This window comes from Hypomesus nipponensis, chromosome 1, assembly GCF_054491055.1.
Source record: "Hypomesus nipponensis isolate SF chromosome 1, ASM5449105v1, whole genome shotgun sequence".
NCBI lineage: Eukaryota > Metazoa > Chordata > Actinopteri > Osmeriformes > Osmeridae > Hypomesus > Hypomesus nipponensis.
In genome coordinates this window covers 6,027,693-6,052,503 of record NC_140361.1, presented here as the reverse complement: position 1 = coordinate 6,052,503, position 24,811 = coordinate 6,027,693, and the positions used below count along the sequence as shown (strand labels likewise).

Here is a 24,811-nt window from a genome sequence, read left to right as displayed (position 1 = left end):
GTTGGGGCGTCGGTAATGTACAGAGGGAGCGAGGGAGCGACGGACAGAGAGGTAGAAAGTGTCGTGGCTGTGGAGGTGACATGGCAGAGAAAAAAGAAAAGAGAGAGAGAGAGAGAGAGGTGCCAGCAGGGCCGACTGGCATGTCCGAGGATCCGCGCCAGGCACAAATGAGATTGGCAGTGAGGAGCCTCCTTGGGCAGCACTTTTCTAATACGTTGGGCCCCCAGCTGTGGCGTGGGGACGTGCGTGTGATTGTGTGTGTTGTTTGTATTCGTTTGCGTTCATTGATATGCATGTATGTGCGAATGCGAAGTGTGGGTCCGTGTGTGTCCGTTTGAGCGCGTGTGTTAATGTGTGTCTCTGTGTGTGCTTGTGTATTGGTTTGTGTGTAAATGTGTGTCTGTGTGCGTGTGTGGTTGTGTGTGTATGTGTGTGTGTGTTTGTGTGTACATTTGTCCCTGTGTGCTTGTGTGGGTACGCGGGCGCAGCGGGAGAGACCGTGGAGGGTCTGTCAGCAATAGAGGACCCTGGGAAAACAGAATCTCTGTGACTAAAAGGCGCAGAGCGGGACTGTAGAGGCACCAGCCTACAAAAAAAGGGAAAAAGAGAGCTGCAAACAGATTGGACCGGCTAAAAAAAGCTTTATAAATACAGAACTGAAGGCCTGTTCTATAATTCCCACTCGTCTCAAAGTGTCCACAAGGATAACTCTGTTTTCCTGCAACTAAGTGCTGTTCTGTGAATGCTATGTGATATTACTGAGATGTAAACATTTTTGTTCAACACCCATTTCAACCAAGACATCCACCATAAAAATCTATATTCTGTTCCAAAATGTTAACGTTCTGAAATGATTAAAACCTGATAAGTGAGTATTGATTGAAGGATTGCAATTCATGGTATAGTCTTAATTATTGACTTCCCAGGTTTTTATCCATCCTCTAGAAAACTTGGATTACATACTGTTTTAAAATAGGGTTTATTATCTGTGACATTGCGTTTTGGAGGAACACAGCCAGTAGGTATTGGGTAGGGCGACCATGGAGAGGCAGAATGCTGTTGTTTTTCCTCCTTTCCTGCTTCACTGGTTAGACCCAGCAGCCATTGTCATATCAGTCAATAGATACACCAGGCTTCGACACCACTCCTCCTTTCGCTTTCTTGTTCTCTTACTCTCTCTGATGCACATTTGAACAAACACATAGGCACATAGGCCTACACACACTCTCTTTCAACCTTTCTCCCTTCCCTATCCCTCCATCTCAGCAACTGTAATCACCACTCGGAAATGCGATGAGGCAACACATTTCCTATGTCATGATAAAACAGTTATTTGGACAGCGTTCCCTGTGGGAGAGGGGCATGAGAGGGGGGCTGTCTCACCCGACACTGAGGAGTCACAGAGGAGAGAGCCCCTCAGGACAAGCCTGGTCAACATGAAGGGAGGAATTAAGAGGCTAACAATAAATAACTGAAGCTAATTAAGAGACCTGCATTAAACCCACTACAAAGGTGTATGTGTGTAATGGCGCTATTAGACATGACAGTGCACTGTAAGCTTTTAGAGTTTTTTTCTTCGTAGCAATACTAAAAGAGACATTGGGTGCATAAAACAATCGCCTCCTCGAAAGTAAAATATATATTTTTTAAATGGGTTCATTTAGCAGACGCTATTATTCAAAGTGACATTTGGGGGGGGGGGGGAGATTCTTCTTCAGTTGTGATAAAGGAAAGGCTGGTACATATGGAGAAGCTGGGACAGTCATTGGGGCAGGTTTCACTGTTTCTGATTGGTGGTGAGAGACGGTATACGGTCTGTGATTGGCTGATATGGAAGACCCAGTGTTCTACAGCTGCTCCACTAACCTTCCACTCTCATCGGCTCCTCTTAGTGGTGACAGAGTAGAGGGAAGGGTCACGCGCATGTGCACACTCACACGCACACGCCTACACTCACTCAAGCACATTCCGCAGACACAGTCACCAGTACACATGTGCGTACACAGCATCCACACAGGAGGACACACAACACACACACACTCACTTACACACTCTGCACCTCATTTCGCACCTCGCTGACTCCTCACACAGTAGGACCGCGTTGGACTAGATTGAACCCAATCCAGCCTCCCTCACTTCACTGTACCCCAAACAGAATGAGAGCAATCACAGTGAAATCGATATCCATATTGAGATATCATGGCCACCCCCAGGGGCCTTGAGATGGCTATCATGACAGAGGGCTGTCAAATACACGGTAAATTAAGTGAACAGACAACTCAATGATCAAACAACAGAGGTTATTACAACAATGGCAAAGGGCCAGTCTACTTCAAAGCACCGGATTACAACAGAGTTGTCGTTGACTGATCAATTAAGTACTGATCATCAAACATTGCACAGCTGTGCCACACATTTGAGAATATGCCTCTTAATTCCACAATCCAAATTCTGAATCATATAAGATCTAGTAAAAACAATCATTTGTAAATGTATGTGATGAGTGGATCCATCCTCAGTGGAAATGTTTTTAAAGGCTTAGGCCTTGTCCATTATTTGGCTATAGGATAATTTTACATGCAATTTAAAGAAGTTGTATAGAATAGCTCTACTAGAATAGACATACCAGTTCATTACTGCATGGAATACACTTGGAAAGTCGGCTCAATCATATCCTCAATCATCAACACAACCAGATGCTAAAAAGTGAATAGGTCTAATGTAAATTTAAAAAGACAATGAGAAAATGAACCTGTCCTGAATTCTATATAACTATAATTTTGTCACAAGAATGCTTGGTCCTTTCCAAGCATCAGATATGTCATACTAATATTTGTCTCTTGAACACAAAATACACCTTTGTCCATGTCAGCAGTCTAAAAAGCATCCATTATGTTAATTATACCTTTTGGGAAATACTAGTATCTGGCAAATAACTGAAATAATTCCTAACTGCTATTGTTTTTAGAAAAGGGCAGGTCCAATTCTATTGTCACCATTCAATGATACGCTGGCTCCTTCTTACCACATGTAAACTAAAGGTCTGGACATTAATCCACCAACCACACGATCAATAAAATTACCAGGTTCTAATTCCATGCTGACTGGTGAGAGCAAAACCCAGCAATTCCGAACTTCCAGCATTCATGAGGTGGCAATGTTTATCTGAGTGCACAAGACTTTCTAGCCGTAAAGTAGACCCATATGCGACATGACAATACGTAAACAGAGCCAAATATACTAAAGGATTAGGCTATATAATTTGTACACATTATTGCTCAGTCAAAAAGCGTCTCGAGCCTAAAAGCATTTTCTGAGTAACGCACGGACAGTAAAAGCCGGGAGCGCATCGATGTGGCAGTCCGCGGACTAGAGGAAACCAGTTTATGACAAAGACACTCTGGTAATATAAAAGATTCGTCTGTACATACCACTGTTGCTCCAGCTCCCAGTCCCGAAAGAAGTCAAACTCGAATAGGTCCATTGTCGGTCCCGGTCCGTTGTCTGATCCGGTAAAGGAACCGGTGCCTGCTAAGCGAAGGCTATGCGTCGGTCTACATAGATATTGTGTGCGTATCTGGAAACTGTAACTAGCGGTACTGTGGAGCTGCTACGTGGTCTGCTGAGCTGACAGGCAGCAAGAGAGCGACACAGACGCACACAGCGAGGAGCACGTCGCTACAGCCTCCCCTGCCTGCCTACAGTGTCCACGCGCACAGAGAGGGAAAGGCGGGGCTTGGAGATGCGTGATAGGATCCCGAGGTGTCTTCTGCTCTCAATAGACTCTTTCGTTCATAACCACTCTCACCTGTATGACATTATGTTTTGTTATCTGACAGTAAGCCTGTGCAAAAAGAGAAGAACAAATATATCTAACGAACACGTTTTCTTATATTTTAATTGTTCACGGAAAAAAAGTAGAGTGACGCTTGAAAGAGCATTACCATACAATTAGCATATTGTTGCCAGAGTCGAAGGTGAATCTCCTATTGAGCTAAAAGATAAGGATATAATGGAGCAGTTGGAGTTCTGTGACCTGTGATCTATGGGACAGTCTTAATGGGTACTGTTGACAGGATGGTAACCCTGAACTCAACATGAAAATATATTGTTGCAATCAGTTAAGCACACACACACACACACACATACTTTTCTTCAATAAATTCAGATTCACTGCAGATGGTTGAATATATCAGGCCACTGAGGGTAATGTCGCAGTCAATGCCACCGGTCAATCCTGTGGAAAGGTCATAGTGTTATAATATGTGTGACTAATTTGAATTCACTCAACACTGACAGTGGCTTTAGTGTCTGTGTGGAGCATGTGGTTCACAATGTTGTTTTTCTGTAATGGTGATGCGTAGCCTAATGGTAGGAAAGGAAGACATGGACAAAGAGAAGGCGGAAGTAAGCACATTTGGATGTGTCCTGTAAGTGTCTTTCTTTCCCTGGTCCTTCCTTTGTTTGGGTCTGGTCTGGGGCACATGCCAGCACAGCTCTGCATCATCCTCACACACATACACTTGCACACACACACACACGCACACACACACACACATACACACACACACACACACACACACGTTGAGCCTCCCAGGCCTGCACAGCCCTCTTCTTCATTTGCATTGTTGACCCGTAAACTGACTGCAAGAAAACTCAGAGCTACTTTGACAGATGGTAGAGAGGGAGCAAGTAAGACAGACAGAGAGAGAGAGAGAGAGAGAGAGAGAGAGAGAGAGAGAGGAAAAGAGAGATGGAGGGGGGAACCGAAAGGGGAAGAGGGGAAAGAAGAAAGAAACAGAGAGAAAATGAGAAAGCGAGGAGTCAGAACAAACGAAAGGAGAAAACAGAGCACCATTTTCTAACTGGCTTAAATTATTTTCTTTCACAAACACTCACACACACACACACACGACCTGTGCACAACCCCAAACTACACCACCGCCACACAATTCACAATCGTCACAATGGCCTATTGAAATCAGAGGGTGCTTTCCCAATTTCACAAGCGTGCAGGCAAAAAACAACATTTAATTGCTCAATCAACATTTTTCTTATTACAATCTTTCCATCCAACTCTGTTGATGACACACAGCGCGCGAGACACACATTGTGGCGGCCGTTTGAGCAAAGGCCTGTGGTTAAATCATTGTTAGATGCTGGGAGGGGTGATTGGAAAATACCTCATCAGGGAGGAAAAGGGGAGGAGAGGGGGATGGGTGAGAAGAGAAACGGAGAGAGCAGGAGGAGAGGAGGGGAGATGGCAGGGGAGGAGAGGGAGGGAAACACAGGAGAGGAAAAGGCTGGAGCGGGGAGGAGGAGAGGGAGAGAGGAGGGGAGGAGAGGAAGGGAGACGAAATGAGAGGGGAGGAGGGGAGCGACAAGAAGGGGAAGGAGAGAAGTGCAGAGAGGAGGGGAGAGGAGGAAGGGAGATGAGAAGAGATTCCTCTCTCTGTCCCTCCTCATCAACCCAAAATGAATCAGCGTCATTAGGAGCAAAGCTGCAGTGGTGGTCTTAGGGGGATCACCCCCTAATTATACCACAGTCATTTCAGAGTTAATTATCTCTCTAACTTGTTCACTCTGCGTGCCATCTGAATGCTACGACTCAGGGTGGAAGGCCAAAAGTAAGTAGCCATGGCTAACAATGCTGATCCCTATGTGAAACAACAATGTTTTTTAACATTAGATGATATTATAATGTAAATTAGATTTTGATTGTTTAGCTTTGCAGGTGCACTGATTTTTTAGAAAGGTAAAACTGTAGAAGACAGTTTAGAACTGAGATTACATGTGACTAACCGACGTGTCGATGCCTCTTCTCTCCCCTAACTCCGGAAGACCTGACGTCCATCTGAAGAGCGTGGTGATGCGGTAGCTGGGTTCTTCAGTGGGTTCATTAATAATTGCAAGTGATATTGGCAGCCGGAAACTCTACCACTACTCTCTCTACACACAGAGACACTGAGCGATCCTAAGTGTGCTAATTAGCTATCTCAGTTCTGCTGAACTCTCTCAATTGCACATGTGAAGACACACTCACCATTACCAGCGACATTGAACTGTCATTAGAATAATATTAGGTCGTTGTCTACAATAATCCTTTCAAGATAGACAGATAAGTAATATTCTTGAATGTTTAAATATGGATATTCATACAATGTCCATCATTCCCCCCCTGAGAGATACAGTATGAGCAAAGACAGACACAAAGATGGACGATCCGAAAGTGGTGACATCGACGATGAATCCACCTTGTGTCACATGGGCGTTGGATTGTTTTCAAATGTGGGTGGGACAGCAGAGAATACATATATACAGTATATATTTTGCACAACCTCATACTCAGGTACATGACACAGACACACACATGCACATGAAGAGATACCCATGAATTCAACTATAGAGTTGATGCCTTGAAAATCTCCAAGCTGGAGTTGTTACAGTGTATTTGCAACAAAACTGAACACTAGTTTGGCTTTCAGAGTAGCTAGTTTTGCTCACACCAGGTATTCAAGCTGACTTTTAAATTTAAATTTTAAGTAGACATACTGAGAGATAAACCATCCTATAAAAAAAAAAGATTTCATACACATTTGCTATTTATTATAAATTACAAGTTAAGGAAGTAATTATTTTGGTTATTTTCCATTGAAAAAAAGTACAATAAGAAAATAAGGACCGTTTCTCAGCTTCATGGTGACTGTCATGATTTAGCTTTCTTTATGAGCCAGTGCTATTCACTCCAGACTCCATATTTTTTGTCTTGCCTTTTTTTTGTCTTGAAAGCCTCTCTGAGGCAGCAGTCATCCATGACACTTTCAGAGTGTAAAGAGAGAGAGATAGAGAAAGGGAGGAATAGAGAGAGAGAGACAGAGAGAGAGAGAGAGAGAGAGAGAGAGAGAGAGAGAGAGAGAGAGAGAGAGAGAGAAAGAGAGCAACGACATTGAGCGCAGAACGAAAGTGCCTCTGGCTGATTTCAGCCGAGAAATTCTTTTCTGCCACACATAGGTTTCTCCTCCGTGCTGTGTTTATGTACCCAAAAGCTTCAATTAAGTCACAAAAGGAAATAAAAATGTGGGATACATACAATCACATCTTGACTAATTCTGAATGTCCTTGAAGCCATTCCATGTCAAAACAAACAAAACTGATAGACAGCAGATGCCTTGAGTGGCAATGAGTGTTCTCTAGTCATCAGAATGTCAATAACACAAGGATATTATTTTAGAGAAACAAGTCTGTTTGGCATGCACAAAAAACAATTGGACTAATCTGGCCACAACTGAAAGCCATGGCACCATGTAAACAAATAGATATGTTGACCTATTTTATAACATAAGTGTTATTGAAAGCTACCAACCTGCTTCACACATAAAAAATTAAGCTACAAGACCAATTTTTCCATATCTCTTGTGTTGAATTCTTAATATTTCAATCTTGGCTTAGAAACAAATGTATATATTTCCTGTCTTCTTTTTTTATATTCCTACCTTCATGTGTTTGTTGGTGGAGCCAGAGAAAGTTGGCCCAGTAGAAATAATGACCACATAGACAGTGGTTCTTTGAAGAACAGAATCAAAGAAGTCTAGAGGCCTTCACTAGGATCCAGGGGGATTGATAATGATAGTGTTTTACTGTGGGATAGGGGGATTAGGCTGTATGGGAAGAGAGACAGACAGACAGAGAGAGAAATAAAGAGAGACATTGGAAATGAGAGGATGTTTGTGTATGAGGCAGAACATTTCTCTCTCTCTCTCTCTCCGTCTCTCTGTCTCTCTCTCTGTCTGTCTCTCTGTCTCTCTCTCTGTCTCTGTCTCTCTATCTCTCTCTTTGTGTCTCTCTATGTCTCTCTCTCTCTTTCTCCTCATGAGTTACTGCAGCGGGAAGGGCAGCCGAGCATGATGGGTACTGGGAGATATGAGGCTCGGCCAATACAGGCGTATCAGTCCTGCTGATCATAGGAGTGTCAGATCTTTCACTGCTGTCTGAAACTGGACAGGGTCACCACTCATCGCCACAACTCCAGGCACTGTTATAAACACACCGTTCTGACTCTCCAGCCCTCACCTGAATGACCTGTCAATCACACGTCTCAGGTTTAAAGTAAAGGTTTGGAACATTGCTGTTATTAATCACAGTGTTTGCCAAAGCAATGGGATGGTAAAGGGTGCTATATTAGCCTCCCGTGGAAAGGATGGTGTGCTAGCTACTGTTGCTCAATCTGCAGCAGTCACACACTGCCACTTACACTCAAACACACACACACAGACCATCTGACAGACAGAGATGAGAGTCAGATGGATGGATAGACTTACAGACACATCAACGGAAACACGCACACTCCACACATTGCCCATTAAAGTCCATGGATCACGTGTCACAGTACACAAACCATAAACCACCCTTACAGAAAAAGGACTGGTTTCCTTGCCGATTGTGTCTGGTCCTCCCAGTGACTCATCCGTCCTCTCTCCTCCAGTGCACCTCGGGGACAGCATACTGGCTCTGACATTTCACACACCGCAGCACCAAAACATCTCTCCCCTCCGTGACAGATTAGTCTTCTCCAAATCAGGGGGAAGAAGTCGCCCGGAGTACGCTAACCTTGTCAGGAATCTGAAAGGCTCCGAATAATTTGCTGACAGCCATGCACTAAAAATACATTTAAAATGTGCACGAGGGCACATAGCGGGCACGCACGTGCACGTGCACGAGCACGGGAACAAAAACATTGTACAGTAAATATATGTATCAAAATGCCTGTGGCGGTGCATGCACACGATTGCTCACGCATGCATGCATGTAAACACACACACACACACACATGCTATCTTGTGCTGGGCTTGCTCCTGTACTAGGCATTGGTGAGTGTGTCTGGACAAGACCATCAATCAGGACGAGGGAAGCAGATGTGCCTAATGGGCGGTCCTAATGTTTATAGAGCTCTCTGTTTCTCGGCAACAACCTACTACTCACCGAGCCCACACCAACATCTGAGGCCATCACACACAGACCCAAGCACGGCCGTCCATGCACACACACACTCACACACAGACTGCGGACACACACACAGGCATGCATATGGGCCCACCTACACATCCGTGTGTACACACACACACCTGTATACACAGAGTGGGTCATACAATCGCAGAAAAGTCATCTGTGGTCAGGAAAGAGGGTGGAAAAATGACTCGTATTTTCCCTTTCATTCTGCTCTGAGACTGGACTAACTGTGATTGGACGAAACAACAGAGGGAGGAGAAGAAGAAGAGAAAGCAGGAAGATGAGTAAAATTCCTGCTCTTTGCCATCAAAACATCTCCATGAAACCCAAGCACAGCTCTGGAGGCTGGGTGTCTCACCTGCTTTTTAGAAGGTTCTAGAAAGGGCCAGAAAGTATTTCAAAGGTTTGATCAGGCCTTGGGGCCCCAATGTATTGAGGGATAAGCTTGGATGTGTGCGTGTCTATTCTTACTAATTGGCATGTAAAGTAATAACTAATTTCAATAGAAATAAATTCAATGGGGAAGGAGAAATGCCCCTCAAAACGCACGCATACACACACAGAGGCAAGCACAACGCAAATTGACAGAGACTTCCTCTTACCATTGAACATGACTGACATTTTATAAACACCACATCTCGACTCAGCAGTGTGTGTTTGTGTGTGTGTGCAGCAGTAGAACAAAACCGCTTCAAGTCTCGTCCACAGCGAGATAAAGAGGCGGTGGAGTTTGTTCACAGTGTGTCATTGTGTCTCTTTCAGAGAGATAAGATATCAGATAGCTGAGAATTACACAGGCACAGCCTCATTAGTGGGTTGGGTGAGTAGACAGTGAGGCAGGGGGCAGGCTTCAAAGTGATCACGATGAGTTAGCAGACAACCATCTGACATGGGATTCTAAATAACTCCATTTAAAAACGTAATTTGACAGCGTGAGTGTTTCTCTTGATGGATGAGAGAGTTTTAGACATTGCTGAATGTTTCAAAATATTTGGAATGGAGACTTATGCAGGTAACCACTACCCGCTACAAAGGCATAGCATAAGAGCAGCTATGACTTGAGAAGGTCACCCAACATTGGGAGGTGAATTCTTGTCGGCCCGTTGCAGAACATAATGACATGGGTCCAAAATGCTTACACAGGACCAAATACTTGAATCCAGCAAATGCTCCATACTGCACACACATACACACACATGCAAGACACACTCAAACACCGACACACACACATGCAAGAACATGCCTCCACCACAGGCACACACACCACACACACACACACACACCACATACTGGATATGTGTGCACGCACAACCACTCTAGATTGAGGCTCTTTGTTTCTGCCCTCAAGGCAAATGAATAAAGTGAATGACTATCAAACGGTCTCGCTGGCTCTCAGCTCCTCCGCCACATGGCTGTACAGACGTAGAGCCACGCAGGTCCATTTGTCTTGAGAAAAATACTAAAATCAATACTTTAATTTCAGTTTTCAATTAAGAGGTCATAGCCAGTGTTTTTAACACCACAACCCCCTCCACATCCATCAATGCAAGTGCGCTAAACATAATGGCGATGACTGCATCCTCAATTACCTCAATATGTGGATGGATATAAAGTTAGGTAAGAGGAAAGGACCGTACCACTAATTAAAACTGTGTGGGGGGGATGTAATGGAGCCACTAGTCTTTATTTGTTTCGTGATTTATTTCCAACAGAAGCCTAATAGGACTTTGAACAGTCTGTGTTGTGTATTATTCACTTGCTTGGAAAACATCCAAACGCTGCCTGTGTTTTCATCCTTCTCCCATTTCATTTCTTCAGAACACCATCAGTCCTAACTTGTTTGTAGAATTCAACAAGCTTGGCTGACATTTTTTTGAATCAAAGACTTTGTGGCTTTGCTAATTGGAAAGTCAAGGAAGATGGCGCTTGTTAAGGGTTTGTAGGCAGTTGGCAGTTTTGGAAACGGTGTGTGTGTGTGTGTTTGTAGTTGTATTCATGTTTGGACCTATCTGTCAAACTCTTAGCCATGGGTATGGTCTTGACCTGGAGTGCTTCAGATATGACAAAAATCCATATGCACTCACACACAATGATATACAAGCACCGAGGCACACACTGCATCTCGCAGGAACCTTGGCAGCTCAATAAAGGGAAAGCTAATCCATGGTGTCACATTGGGGAAGTGAGGATTGCTTCCTGAAGCTGTGCTATTGACTGGTGGGCATTATAAACATGCCAGGGAAAGTTTGGCCCATTTCAGAGAAACAGAAGACACAGAGACGGAGGAGAACGGCACCAGTAAAGAGGAGCTGAGGAAACGCTCGACAACAAAGCACCTCTTATCAACACTGTATTACAACATGCAACTCTGTCGGATTTGGTTGCTGTGAGTTGTAGAAAAGCACAGAATGCTAATTTGTCTGCTGAAAAAGACGTGGAACAACAAACAAACGAAAAATGCTTCCTGAATTGAACACATTGTGTCAAGCAAGCTTTCTTAAATGACCCCGTGCTGCTCCTTACCAAAACCAAAACCAGCCTTCAGCCCTAAGACCATTTTAATGAATAATAATGGTATCAGATGAATCACCTATCGTAAAACACTGATTAAATACTACTCCAGGCACATTCTTAAGTGTTGTCATTAATTTGTCATGAGTAATAATCATGACAGATCAGGCGATGGGGTTGAGGTGGATAGGCATGAGACAGACCCAGATTGTGTGTGTGCTGTAGAGTACGATCAGAGGTCCATGTGTATGAGTGTGTAGCTATGGAGGGCCCAGGACCAGATGGAGGACTCTTTGGGGGAGAGGGGGATAAGGGGGGGGTACTGAACAAAGTTGGACAAGAAGGAAAAGAGCAATGAGAGTGGGCTGGAGGGGGGGGGGGCCACGGGCCTTCTCCCAGGCCTGATATCTCTCACTGCCTCACTACTGCTGCTGCAACCGAATGGCTGACCAAAACTAGGTCAGTCTGAGATACAAAAAATGACTGGCTTTACTGCAAACAGAGGGGGGGAGGGCAGGGGGGGGGCTGTGGTGGCAATCAAGAAGAAGGACTGGATAGAGACGGAGGGAGAGATGTAGACAGACAGAAGGAAGAAAGAAGAAAGGGGATATGTGAACCCAACAGAGCAGGGCAGAGACCATAAAGAAAGCGGAAACAAATTACAAGTAAGTGTTCTTTTGTTTTGTACCCAGTCTAATTGGCACGTACATACAGCAGAAGCTATCCTGCTCGGGTTCTTTCCGTGAATGCTCAATGTGTTAAACACAATCAGCCGCTTTGGCCTTGAGAGCCAAGTCCTCTCAACCACTGCTGTACCAGGGTGCCACCATGTGGCCAAAAGGAAACACTACAAGTGCTTGATACACATCCTATACAGATCCATCAGGCTTACTTAAAAAGTAATATATATTTTCAACAAAGAATATTTGGCGACACGTCTAACAGTAGGCAATCTATGTGTAGGACATCAAGGTAAAATCAAACTAATGTGTATACAGTAGTAAATACAGAGAATACACAGTGCAGTTATTATACCCACACTCACTATGACATGTCAATGACTTTTTTTGAAGTGCTAGAAAAAGAGTGTAAGTAGCAGAGGAAGATCAAACTTTATTTATTGAAACTGCTTGCATACAAAATATATTGCACTATAACCAAACAATGTCGACATATAACCCAATCTGTATACGCTAATATGTACAAAGAAAATATTGCCCAAAGTGCAGTTAATAACATACAAGGTCGCTTCTACCATTGTTTTTGATATCTACAGTATTTCAGTTCCATTTCTCAACCACAACAGCCAAAGGAGTGCAATAACTTTTTTCCTTTACAATATTTTGTGTCTTAGTATTGGTTTTATACATTCCCAAAAATAAATTACTATAAAAAACAGTCTGTTTGGCAACACTTTTGAGTCTCAGAAGACGACTTTGTGGACTGAGATATTGTTTTGATAGTGGGACAATTGTGGCCTTTATCTGATTTGTGTTGCGGTCCGCTGGGAGAAAACTAGAGCCAGAGGGCCAGTGAGCCAGTGTTATCTCAAGAGGACGGCCAGATTCCAATTCTCAGGGCATGCAACCTTCTGTCCTCTACCCCATTTCAAATCAGATATGATGTCGCCTGGATTGGGTGACGTGCTGTGTAAAGAAGTGTCTGTTTCCCCTATCCAACTGAGTTAGAGATTTACCTCAAGCAGGTGAGGAACAGGATGCAGCTTACGTGATGTGCTTGTCTAGAATGGAGAGCCGCTACCAGTCCATGTGATCGATGGACTAGAAAAGCTCCCTCCATATCCAATTGCCCACTTTTCCATTACATATTTTTAATAAATGCATTAGGAATGGCTATGAGACATGTAAAATGTATGATTACCATCAGATGACTTTTAGATCGATATGGAGGACTGGAGAGTTCTCAAGGTGAGTTAGTGCAGTCCTCCCCGCATCATTCATTAAAAGCAACGTACTTCGAGTTAGGCACTCCATACCCCCTGCTCTTTGCAGATCTTTACCACCAACCTGCAACCAAAAGCCCTGCAATCAGTTTCTTCCATAATAAGACACAGCTCGTCTCAGTCTCTCTCATCTCATACAAAACCTAAGAAGCTCAAGTACAATTGTGGGCGTGTTCATCAGAATGTGATGACGCTTGGGATGAAGATGCCCATTGATGAACACCCACCTCCACACTCAATCTGAATTAAGCACACATGTCAGAATGCTACCTGGTGATTGGTTGGGAGAGCGGCCTTATTTGACAGAGAAACAGAAGCGGAGGAACAGGACAAAGAGCGATTACTAGCCAGCAAGCTTTCCAGCTGTGGATTTGCTTGGGAGTTTTCTTAACTGCGCTTCATCGTACAATTTAGCGTAAACAACTGAACAAGAGAAAGGAAAATAAATATAAACAAGACACTAAGAATACCCTCACAGTCAGTAAGTTTGTAAAAAATAAAATTAAAAAAGAGAAGTCTGCAACTGTAAACTAGGTTCAGTTCAACTGTACAAGCAGGGGTCAGATAAGACACACAATTTAACATAGAAACTAAGCATCTGTCTACGTCCTTCTCCCTCATAGTAGGCTATAAGGTACAGTGACTCAGGAGTTAGCTATAAGGGTTATCTAGACATTAACAGCATTTGTGTGATTCACCTGCCAAAAAAAAAAAAAAAAAAAAAAAAAACTTTACATCATAGTTTATTATATAGTCAATATTATTTAGCTGTTGCAGATAACACAAAAAGAATGGTAAGTGCACATTTCAAGTTCAATCTGAAACAACAGTAAAAACCTTTTTCTTGTTTGTTTTTTTCTTTTTTTTTTTTTTTTTTTTTTTTTTTACAAATGAGAATTGTAATATACACAGTATCCAAAAACGTTTTCTTCCAGTAACAATTACAGTCAGATATGACCAGCTGTTCCCATACTATTAACAATATGTTTAGGTTTCGACAGAATCGTGCCAAAAGGCTTGTTGCACATTGATACTGTAAAAATGCAGAGCAACAGTAGGCTGACAAATATTGAAAATACCATGTTCTCAATATCCTGGTCTGGTGCACTAAGAATAATCACATAAAAAAAAAGAGAGACCCATACAGACCTGTGCCAATAGTATAATGTACAACTAATAAACCGGTGGCATGAAATATCACCGTATTGTTTTCAGGCTTCATCACAACCTTTGATATATGAGTTTGGATCTGGTAGCTGTGCGGGTTGGAGAAGATATTGAGTTCATGGTCTTTCTTTACCCTCCTGCTGAGAGAGAAAATGGTTTCCATCACTAGCAAAAAAGGAGTCCATTACTGTCTCTACTGAAGCGGTCCTGGGCCTGAGGGAACAGAAACCAGTCTCATCTTGAGACTGAGCCTCGGTTTCCCTCCACAGCAACCCTTCCCTCCCCCTAGGATGAAGACACACATGCATCCCCATGTTAAAAAAGACAAAATGACTCATGTCTCCAAAGTTGAGCTACGTCGACTACCGCACATGAGCACAAGTTACATCTCTGTTGTTTAAATGTCTTTTTCCCTGAATTGGACTTCTAGTTGTGATACTATCCACACAATATTAAAGGCACAGATCAGACAAAAAGGTTGGTATGATTTTTTTTCTTTCTTATTTTCCATTCTACATTTTTTTGTTTTCTATTGGCGCCTCTAGAAACTGTTGTTTAATGTAATTCTTGAACCACATTGTGAACATATCTTGGTAAAATACATTTGTCAAATTCAGTCAATCCCAAGGAGCACTTGAGTAGATCAAGCGCCAACGGAAAGTGTTGCAGACTGAGACTGGTGGTATGGAGCTCCATGTCTTGGTAAGTGACAAGGATCCAGACACTGAAGGGGTGAACCCCCACACCTGGACTGCGTTCAAGAGCTGATTTAACAAAACTGAAAGAAAAACTAGCAGTACTGACTGACCATTTCAAGAAATGTGGCAATGCAGGAAGCTGATAAAGAACAGTGGAAATAGTATCACCATGATGTTTTGCCAGCCTGTGACATTATAACACGCCCACCGAATGGGGAATTAACGGTTACGACACGGAACGTTAAGAGGCGGTGCTTAACGTTTCAAAAAACAACTACAAATAATAATAATAAAATATTTATTTTACAAGCTGTTGGAAAACGTCAAATTGTTTGAACGCAGCCCAGGACAAAAAGGTGAGACAACAATGAGAGATGTTGATAGAAAAACCAGACCCATAGGAAACACATCATGACCAATTAGGGTCTTCTACTGAAACACCTTTAGACCAACAGCTGAGAAGAACAGTCCCATGGGTAGCTGTCAGCAATGTCTATTAGTAGAAAAGAAACACTCTCCCCGTCTCTGCCTTCCCTTTCAATCCAAACAGAAAACCCTCTCGGAATTCTTTCACTGTACACAAAAAACTCACCAGAGCCGAGCCTGAACCAGAAGAGCCCAAGCCCGGCCCCCAGCCCGGCCCCCAGCCCGGCCCCCAGCCCGGCCCCCAGCCCGGCCCCCAGCCCGGCCCCCAGCCCGGCCCCCAGCCCGGCCCCCAGCCCGGCCCCCAGCCCGGCCCCCAGCCCGGCCCCCAGCCCGGCCCCCAGCCCCTCCGCGGCACCTCACAGCCGGGGGCTCCAAAGCACTTTGTTTCTCCCTCATCCGTTACCGGCTCCTCTTTGGCCTGACAAGTCTAACGTAGAAGCTTAGGGAATCGATGACAAAGTGTGGGTGTCTGTGTGTCTGTGGGTGTGACAGAGAGCGAGCCCAAGGTGTGTGTGTGTGTGTGTGTGTGTGTGGAGGAAGGGGGTGGGGGGTGGGGGGGAGGGGACTTTTACTCTACGACACCCCGTTCACCAGCGGAGGGGGAGCGGAGGCGGCGGCGGCGGCGTCAGGACTCTCCTGCTTGTCCTTCTTCAGCCCTCGCTCCTTGAAGGGCCTCTGGCGGGCCGGAACGTCAGTGGAGGCGCGGGCTGCGTGCACGCTCCGCTCGTTGTTACCGTCCACGCGAATCTGCAACAGCAGCCAGACAGGAAAGTTCACACAGGTCATTTCTTCAGGAAACAAAATGGTGGTCGATTAAGAGCCACTTGGCCAGCTGACTTGGTTGAAGTATGGACCCGAACAGAAACACACAGGCCGGGGAAGGTATGATTTGTCAACAACACTTTCCTCCCTCTGAAAGGAAGTGCAAGGCCCCAGGTTCCCTCTGCGCTACGAAGAAATCGAATCAATATATAATCCACCCAGTTGATTCACGGTTTGCAGTGATTAGCTGTACTGTATTGTATGTATCGTGGATGAGTGAATGGAGGTTTCATTTTACAATGTGTTTCATGGTTGTACAAATTGTAGCATTTATCCTCATTCAATCGCCTTTGTGTATCACCACAAATGTGTATGCCTCTGCGAGTGATCCCCAGACTGACAAAATGCTATTTCTGAAAATGTGCATGTTCACAGACCATGCCAGCTCCTCAGAGGGCCACATTCACCAGCTCCCTGAGCTCATTCTCAAGCCAACAGCCTTCCAAACACCGAGCCACAGCAATGGAGCTAGAACATACGCTAAGAGCATCACCTAGTGGTGGAATAGTATAACGAAGGCGGTGTAACGCCTAGAAATTCTTGAAGGAGAAGCATCTAATGGGAGGAAGCTGAGAGCTTCTTCTGGAATGGCATTATGATGAGGGGGCAGAAAGGGATGTGAACTTTTAAGTCGAGACATCTTTGGGTGATTGTGGTCGTGAGAGTCTTACCTGTAGAGAATCTTCCGGTGGCCTCATCTTAGTGTCCCGGATGTTACGAGGGCGCGCGTCGCTCCACTGGATGTCCTCAGCTGCTTCCCAAGAGGAAACAGACACTTTCATTCAAAACAAGAATATGACGTACGACAACAAACCCGCTACATCCATCCCACAGGGTATGGAGTCTGCAATGGACAGTGTAATGAGGGGCCTTGAACATGGAATACTACAACAACAAGCTAACACAGAAGACGTCCGGCCTCTCCTCCTGATCCTCACCTTTGAACCCTCCCCCGCCTCCCCGGCCTCTTCCCCCCCGGCCTCGCGGCCCCCCCCCTCCTCTCTTCCTCTGGTCTGGCCGCTTGGGGAAGCCGCTGCCGCCACCCAGCCCGCTCCCCATGAGCTCGTCGGCGGGCGCCAGGGACCAGTCGCTGAGCTCGTCCTTGTGGTCGGACTCCGTCTCGGACGCGTTGGAAGCCTCCGAGTTGGTGCCTGATGGAACACACGCAGAGCACAGATCGTAAATTGGATTGGGGAACAAATTCCGACATTTGCATATTTAGCAGACCCTTTTATCCAGAGCGACTTACAGTTAGTACAGGGACATTCCCCCAGAGGCAAGTAGGGTGCCCAAGGACACAATGTAATTTTGCGCGGCCAGGAATCGAACCAACAACCTTCTGATTAATAGTCCGACTCCCTAACCGCTCAGCCATCTGATCCCAGATGATTCCAATTCTTCTGATTGGATTCCTCAAATTTCAAACGCTGATATTTACATTCTGAATGGACTAAATTGATAGCTACCCCGCCCCCCCCCCCCCCCCCCCGCCCAACACACATACACAAATGTCTGTCCACACAGCTACCTGAAGCGAAAGGGGGCCCTCTGCGTCCACGCCCCCCCCTGGTGTACGGCTTCCCCCCTCTCTGGGCGCTCAGCCCCAGCCCCAGGTTCAAGCCCAGCCCCATGCCGTTGTCAATGACCAGTCCCTTCTCTATGCGGCCACCCTGGCTTCTCGGCCCGCCTCCTATCTGCCTCAGCTGCTCGTCGATCTGCAGGCGCTCCATACGCAGCTGGTCCACTTCCTGGAAGAGGAGGGATACAGATGAGCCGTCGTCGGATTGGCCGGTGCTTTAGCTAAGCAGTGTAAGGCAGTCCATTGAGTGACAGGTGTGGTACACATGCAGCAGGATGTCGGAGCTGACCTTCAGATAGTTGAGGTGGTAGTCCAGGAGCACCTTGGCATTGGAGATGCTCTCCTTTGTACCCACAAAAACAAACGGCACCATGCCCTGAGATGGAGAGAGAGATGGGGAGGGGAGTTGTAAAGAGGATGAGATAAATGGAGAGTACAGGCAGGCAGTTCCACATTAACACCCCCCCCCCTCCCCGAGCTCCCTCCCCTTATTTTATAGTCTATATCTATGGCTGGTTTTATGTCTTGCTGCAAAACTAAATTGTCCTCCGGGAACAAATAAAGTTGAAGTTGTTTTTCCATCAACCCACTGACCTCATCCACCAGTACAGGCTTCTTATCGTTCTCTGCCTCGATCCTCACTCGGACCACCCCCGACTTATCCACCACCTCCTGGATCAGCTTGCCATTCTTCCCTATCACTTTTCCTGGAAGTAGAAGGAAGCAGATTAAAGCAGTTGAAAGAGTCCATAGAGAACCTAATCTTAATTAACTTAGGCCACATACAATCATTGAGTCTACCGTTATGTCGATAGGTCTTGGGGACCAGCAAAGTTATTTATTTAATAATCAAGTTTCTTGCCACTCCACTTCTTTGTGGTTTAGGGTTTTTACCGACACACCGTTCCGCTCGGTCCAAGTTTGGCTTACCCACTAGGTTCCTGGGAACTTTGATGGCGTCTTCGGAGAACTCCAGGAAACTCCTGGCCTTCCTCACCGCCTCCTGGTCCTAAAGAACCAAGAACAGCACCAGGCTGTATCAATCACGGCTCACAGACGCGTTCTGGTCTGGAATTCAGTTAACTTCTTCTGCCCTGGGAGTCTCATTTGATTTGAGCAACTTGTCTGGGGCTGGGTAGCAGGGCTTGGGTTAGGTCCAATCATGGGCCTTGGTTAGGGAAGCTCCTTGGTGTTTGCTTGGGTCAGATCCTCAGTTTGGGCCTTGTTCTACATCCTAGAATTTAGCTAGGGAGGGAAAGGAGCTGATAGCTACCTCTCCGTAGATGTGGAAGGTGCAGGTCTCTTCATCCAGGTCGATGGTGGTGACCCCGGGGACCTTGCGGGCCTGCTGGATGTTGGCGCCGTGGGTGCCGATCGCCAGGCCCATGAGGTCATCACGCACCACAAACTGCTCGTGGAACCGGGATGCCAACTGTCGAGAGCTCTGCGCAAGGACCAAGTACGCACACGCACACACACACGTGCACACACACACAGTGTATTGGCATACCGTTAGCAGCCGTGCATACTGAATAAGGACCCATGAGTTGCTTATCGAGTTTGACGCCTTGACCGTGAATCTGAGGTTCTGTGTACCTCCAGCTGGCGACTAGCCTCCTCGTTCCTCTGCATCAAAGACAGCTTGGTCCGCAAGCTCCTGAAGTGCATGTCGCTCATCATGTTGGCCCTCTTGGTGGTCACTTCATTCACCGACTACAGACCAAAGAAAAGACGAACACGTCCAGTACAGAAGAAACATTATAGAAATGTACAGGTCTGCTATGCAACAGACATGTCATTTCAGGGAATCCAATTCTCTACTGACTTAAAGCAACAGCCAGACCCACCAGAATAAGCAGCTGCTTCTTGTCCGAGTCATACGTTATGTTAAATGCACCCACTGCTTTTTTAAAGTCCTTGTGTGCCGACTCTTTCGAACACCTGCAGAGAGAGAGAGGAGAGAGACAGAGAGAGACAGAGAGGAGAGAGACAGAGAGAGAGATAGAGAGGGAGGGAACATTGATAACACAAAGCTGCGGAAGAGCCTTGAACAATTCACGATAATTGAATACATTGTTCTTTTTTGTGAACGGCTCGTTCAGGTTTACAGCCTTCAACAATGTTTAAGGACCCAGCCTACTTGAAAAAAATAATTAAATGTAAGCTTGCTTACATTTGCCGTAGATCCTCTGGAACGTCCAGTCTTATTTTCAGGAAGGTGTTCTTTGTAGCCGGCTTGTTGGGGTTGACAGGCCGTAACCTTTCCAGAGTGACTATTTCGTTGAGAGTGGCATCGCAAGCGGCATACTCGATCACATAAAACTAAAATTGGGTGGGCAGAAAAATAAATGGATTACATGGGATTGTTCAGCAGACACATGGAGAGAACCACTGGTACATGGAATGACAGTTGAGCTTTCAGCCACAGCTAGAGAAAGACCCGAGAACAGCTGTTAAACCCTCTGCCTGGCCGGGGTGCGCTTACATGTTCAGCCCTCATTCACACTTTGCCTTGGGTCAATAGAAAGAATGGAAGAGGGCAAGTGTGAGGGCAAACAAACTCTCGGCAAGTAGCCCTCACCTCTCCTTTGACCATGCGGACCTTGGCTAGCCACCAGCCGCAGGGCTCCTTGTCGTTGGCTCGAGAATACACCTGGGGGGAACACAGAACACACGTTTCATATACTGACACAACAGGTATGGTGCTGGACTGGAAATAAGGTTCTAAATGTATCGGGCCTGGGGGAAATCCAGAAGCATATGGGATGTTGAGACAGTAACTCAGTTTCTACAGGGCAGGGTCCCCACACATGCATGTTGACTGAGCTTGCTCAAACACCGAGAGGGGAGCTCCCTGGAGTCTCCTCTCGCCATTGTAATAACTTGTATGTATGACAGCGTCACGGATCTTGATACGTGTCGCATCAAACTTACAGTCAAGCAACAACTGAGAGGACATGGGCAGAAGAGTTTTGTCAATGTTCTTCCCCAACCGATTGACGGGTGTCTTCAGGTGTATTTTGAGAGCGACTTTGAACGTCTTGACATGGTTTGAGATCTTCAATGACCTTAACTGGGTTGTTTATCACTCTGGGGTTAACTGCAGCTGCACAAAGTGCTGCACAAATGCAATGATCTATATAGGAATTGATCTGCGCATGGTTAGAAATAGACCATAAGATACCAGTTATGGTCCATCATTTTTACAGTTTCTGTTGAGTAAAAAGATAAATTACAAAGGGCTTTATATATGCAGTTTGAGTGTGGCCCAAAATCAGTCTTCACAGTATACAGCTGGTGGAAGCCTATATTGACTAGTAGGTGAGCAGTCCTTCTCCTTTACTTACAGCACGTACCTCTACTTCATCGCTCTCGTTGATCTCTTTCTGAAAACCAGTGGGTGGTGGAAAGCGAACATCGTGGAAGGGAATTTGACGCTCTGGCTGCCAGCTGAAGAAGAGTAAAATGTCAAAACCAAATTTGATGACAGAGAGTTTCCGGATTCCATTGTAATGCCACTGCCCTGTTCTCTTTCCATACTTTCACTGACAAACACCAAAAATATATTTTAGCAGTGTAGTAGTGCACATGAGAAAGGGCATTTATTTGACAGATGGAAAATCATTGAAGCCACACGGCTAATGAACAACTGCAGCGATAGGTGTTGCACCTAATTGCAATTAACTTCTTAGCGCCACGTCTAAATGTCTTGGGTGGTAGAAAGTGACATTCTTTCTTGCAGAATTTGTTGATAAAGCCAACAAGCTAGCCGGTTAGGATTACTTTGTTATGCCGATTTCCATAGCCTTATAACTATATAAGTTAACTGCATTAAAGTACTCACTTGTTTTCAAATGAAACCGTGACAGTGCTTTCGTGTACGTCCTTCACATGGGCCTGAAAGGGAAAGGTGAGGGATAGATAAGAAGGTTTATTCCAGCCACAACCGTCCTTAAACCAAAATAGAGTCACCTGTACGTAGGTAGCTTACCTAGCAAGCACGACAACATTAGCTCCATGCATTAAGCTTTCTGGAAAGCTATTATCTTGGCAGATGTTAGAAAGCTAAAGACAACCAGCTAGCTAGTAAGCGTAACTAACTACCAGAAGGGAATTCTTGAGAGCAGAGGTAGCAAAGACAAGCTAGTAAGCTGCAACTAGCAGGAGGGATGTTGTGGCTAGCTAGCCAGACAAGAGCTGGAAAGGATGCTTAGCATTGAGTTTGCAATATCTTGCTAGTTGGACAGCTAGCTAACAAGATTGTTAAGTGGTATCTGATAAGGTAGCGGTGTATCACAAATAGCTTACCTGCTACTACAAGCTAGAATTGTAGCATAGCTATCGTTAGAGCTAGCCTAGCTAGCGGAGGCCTGTAGCTGACCCGTGTCAACATTATACCACGCTACCTCAATAGCATATCATTTAGGAATATTTTGCATTATAAAAATATTAACGACACTTAATTGATATAATCGTACCGTGAAAATCACCATACCTTATAAAAAGCACCGCTCGTTCCTCTGACTTCCACTGTTAGCTCGTCCATGACACTAACGTTAAATAGTTGCAAGCAGCGTTAGCTTGCTAGCCAACAGTACTCCAGTCGCGTGATAGCTACACTGCGGTGCTGACTCTTGCAACGACTCTACCGTTAACGGTATATGCACTCAAATGTTTCGGTTTCCAATCATACAAGTAAACAATTCTAAGTGAAACGAAAGCGAAACATATACGATTATGTGACTTGCATCAATTGCTCTTGAGTGCATTGATGTCAACAGAAGAGCCTCCCTTTTCCTCAGCACGTGACAACTTGAGTACTGTAGCAAGTCCAAGGGTCAGCTGTCATTATTTCCTTCCTGCCATCTAGATCGCTTTAACACAACAAAGGTGGTTCCCTGAAGATTGTTTATTTGCATTACTAATACAATATAACTGCTATATATGCAATTTCGGATTTCAAATGTTGACTGATTTTCGAAGTTCAAGTGATATAAATACCAATGGCAGTCTGATACACTATATATCTTCATATCGTATCATGTGTCATTTAAAGATTGACCAGATTAAAGACACCTTTTCTGCTTTATATGTTTTTCCGCTACTGTATGCTCTTCCGGTGGGTGTAGATGGATTTGGTGACCATCGGCTCCATCCATCTATATCCGGTTGCACACAGTTTTTTTTGTACTTCACAATAATTTGTCAATTGCCTTTGGCATAGCCGAAAAACGGAATGCTTGACCCAGCTCGCTACCTTCTCTGCTTGTCTACAGTGCATGTTACTTCCCAGAGACCCCAGAGGTAATCCATTTCCATCACCGTCAGTACTACTACAAACCAACACTGTTTAACACTCATTTTGATATTTGTATAAATTAATTTGTAACCGTAGGAGATGGTGGGATGTGACATTTCTTCAGGGTATTGTTTCAACAAGATAAGCATAATGCTAGATGAGGCTTGAAATAATTGTACTAATTGGACTTTTTCTTTATGTCCAATGCAACTAACACAAAAGCTGGTGGTCACTTCAATGTCCTACCAGAACACCCACAAAAAAACAATTGTTGAAGGAGGAGAAAATGTTACGTGTGGACTAACTTTTGGAGAAAGATATTTAAAGAAAAGATGGAAATTGTGAGGGTCGACCAATCATGCAGCAGCTAGCATTGTCTCTGCCAGGGAACGGATTTGTGCGATACTTTCATTTGAATTGAGCAACTTCATAAAGTACACCTGGATTTCCAGCAAGCGACTAGTTGTGAGCGTATACCTGTTGCTGTGGTAGTGAGAATTTGATTTTGGCAATGCAATGTACCTTTTTGTGATGATGCAGCCTGCTGTCACACTGCATAGTGGTACATCCTTGATGGTTCCAGTCATCATGTAGTCTATTCAAGTCTCTGCTATAGGTGTATTGTAACTCACATAACGTTATTGAGTGGAATACGGTGATGGCACAAGGCTTAACAGTTATGTGGGGTGGTCACCTCGAATGACAATAGCCTGCAGCCTTATGGTGACGTTATTTGACGGCGGGAGAATAGCTCTGAAGGCCGGCCACTTCAACAGAGATGCAGAAGGAGAACAGAAGGAATTAAGGAGAGACATTTAAGATGCAAACATTCTTGCACTATTTCCTCACAGCAAGAACGTCTTGCTTGTGAAGCTGTTCCGTGCTCAGATGAGCAATCTCCTGGGCCTTTCATGTGTGGTCCATCCTGGAGGAAGGGCATCATGGGAGAAAAGCTGAGAATTTCATTGGTCAACACTCAACACTTGTGTGAGTGACATCACATGATCAATAAATGTTTTTTTCTTGTTCATCTTCTCTTCCGATACTCTGAGGTTACGCTTCTAAATACTCACTAGAGGGCAGTATGTATCCTCAAACAATACAGAAATGCAGAAATTGGACTGTAGGAAAGGTTATAATTACAGGTAGAAAAATAGAAATGTATAAAAAAAGATAATTCAAGTTGGCTTGAAACATTGCCAATAGTATATACTGTGTGAGTGTTTACTAATACATCAAGTATTTCAGAATTCTGTTAACATGACATCTTTGGGCATGTCATGCGTTATGATGTGAGTCAATGAGTCATGGGACGTAAAGGTTGTGACTAGATGCTCAGA

At 44.8% G+C, this 24,811-nt stretch overlaps 2 protein-coding genes across 3 annotated transcripts in view; both read right to left on the bottom strand.

The window, feature by feature from the left end:
- Positions 1–3,578, bottom strand: part of aff2 (AF4/FMR2 family, member 2) — a 122,256-nt gene extending 118,678 nt beyond the window's left edge. Inside the window, exon 1 of the mRNA XM_084666948.1 lies at positions 3,432–3,578. Within this exon, the coding sequence (XP_084523074.1) occupies positions 3,432–3,484 (53 nt within the window). The 5' untranslated portion in view covers positions 3,485–3,578. The remainder of the gene's footprint in view (positions 1–3,431) is intronic.
- A 12,736-nt stretch (positions 3,579–16,314) lies between these two features.
- Positions 16,315–23,026, bottom strand: fmr1 (fragile X messenger ribonucleoprotein 1). 2 transcript variants are annotated; one of them, XM_084698998.1, is made up of 15 exons: positions 22,668–23,026; positions 22,017–22,069; positions 21,520–21,622; positions 20,754–20,825; positions 20,346–20,494; positions 20,020–20,113; positions 19,769–19,885; positions 19,446–19,616; positions 19,103–19,181; positions 18,767–18,879; positions 18,462–18,548; positions 18,122–18,341; positions 17,532–17,744; positions 17,265–17,344; positions 16,315–16,518 (listed from the first exon to the last, which is right to left on the bottom strand). In XM_084698998.1, the coding sequence occupies exons 1-15, from the start codon at positions 22,716–22,718 to the stop codon at positions 16,345–16,347; spliced, it is 1,776 nt and encodes a 591-aa protein (XP_084555124.1). In that variant the 5' UTR covers positions 22,719–23,026; the 3' UTR covers positions 16,315–16,344. The 2 variants fall into 2 exon arrangements, with proteins under 2 accessions (XP_084555124.1, XP_084555125.1); XM_084698999.1 differs by having other exon boundaries at positions 21,529–21,622; positions 22,668–23,024.
- Between the last annotated feature and the right edge of the window lie 1,785 nt (positions 23,027–24,811).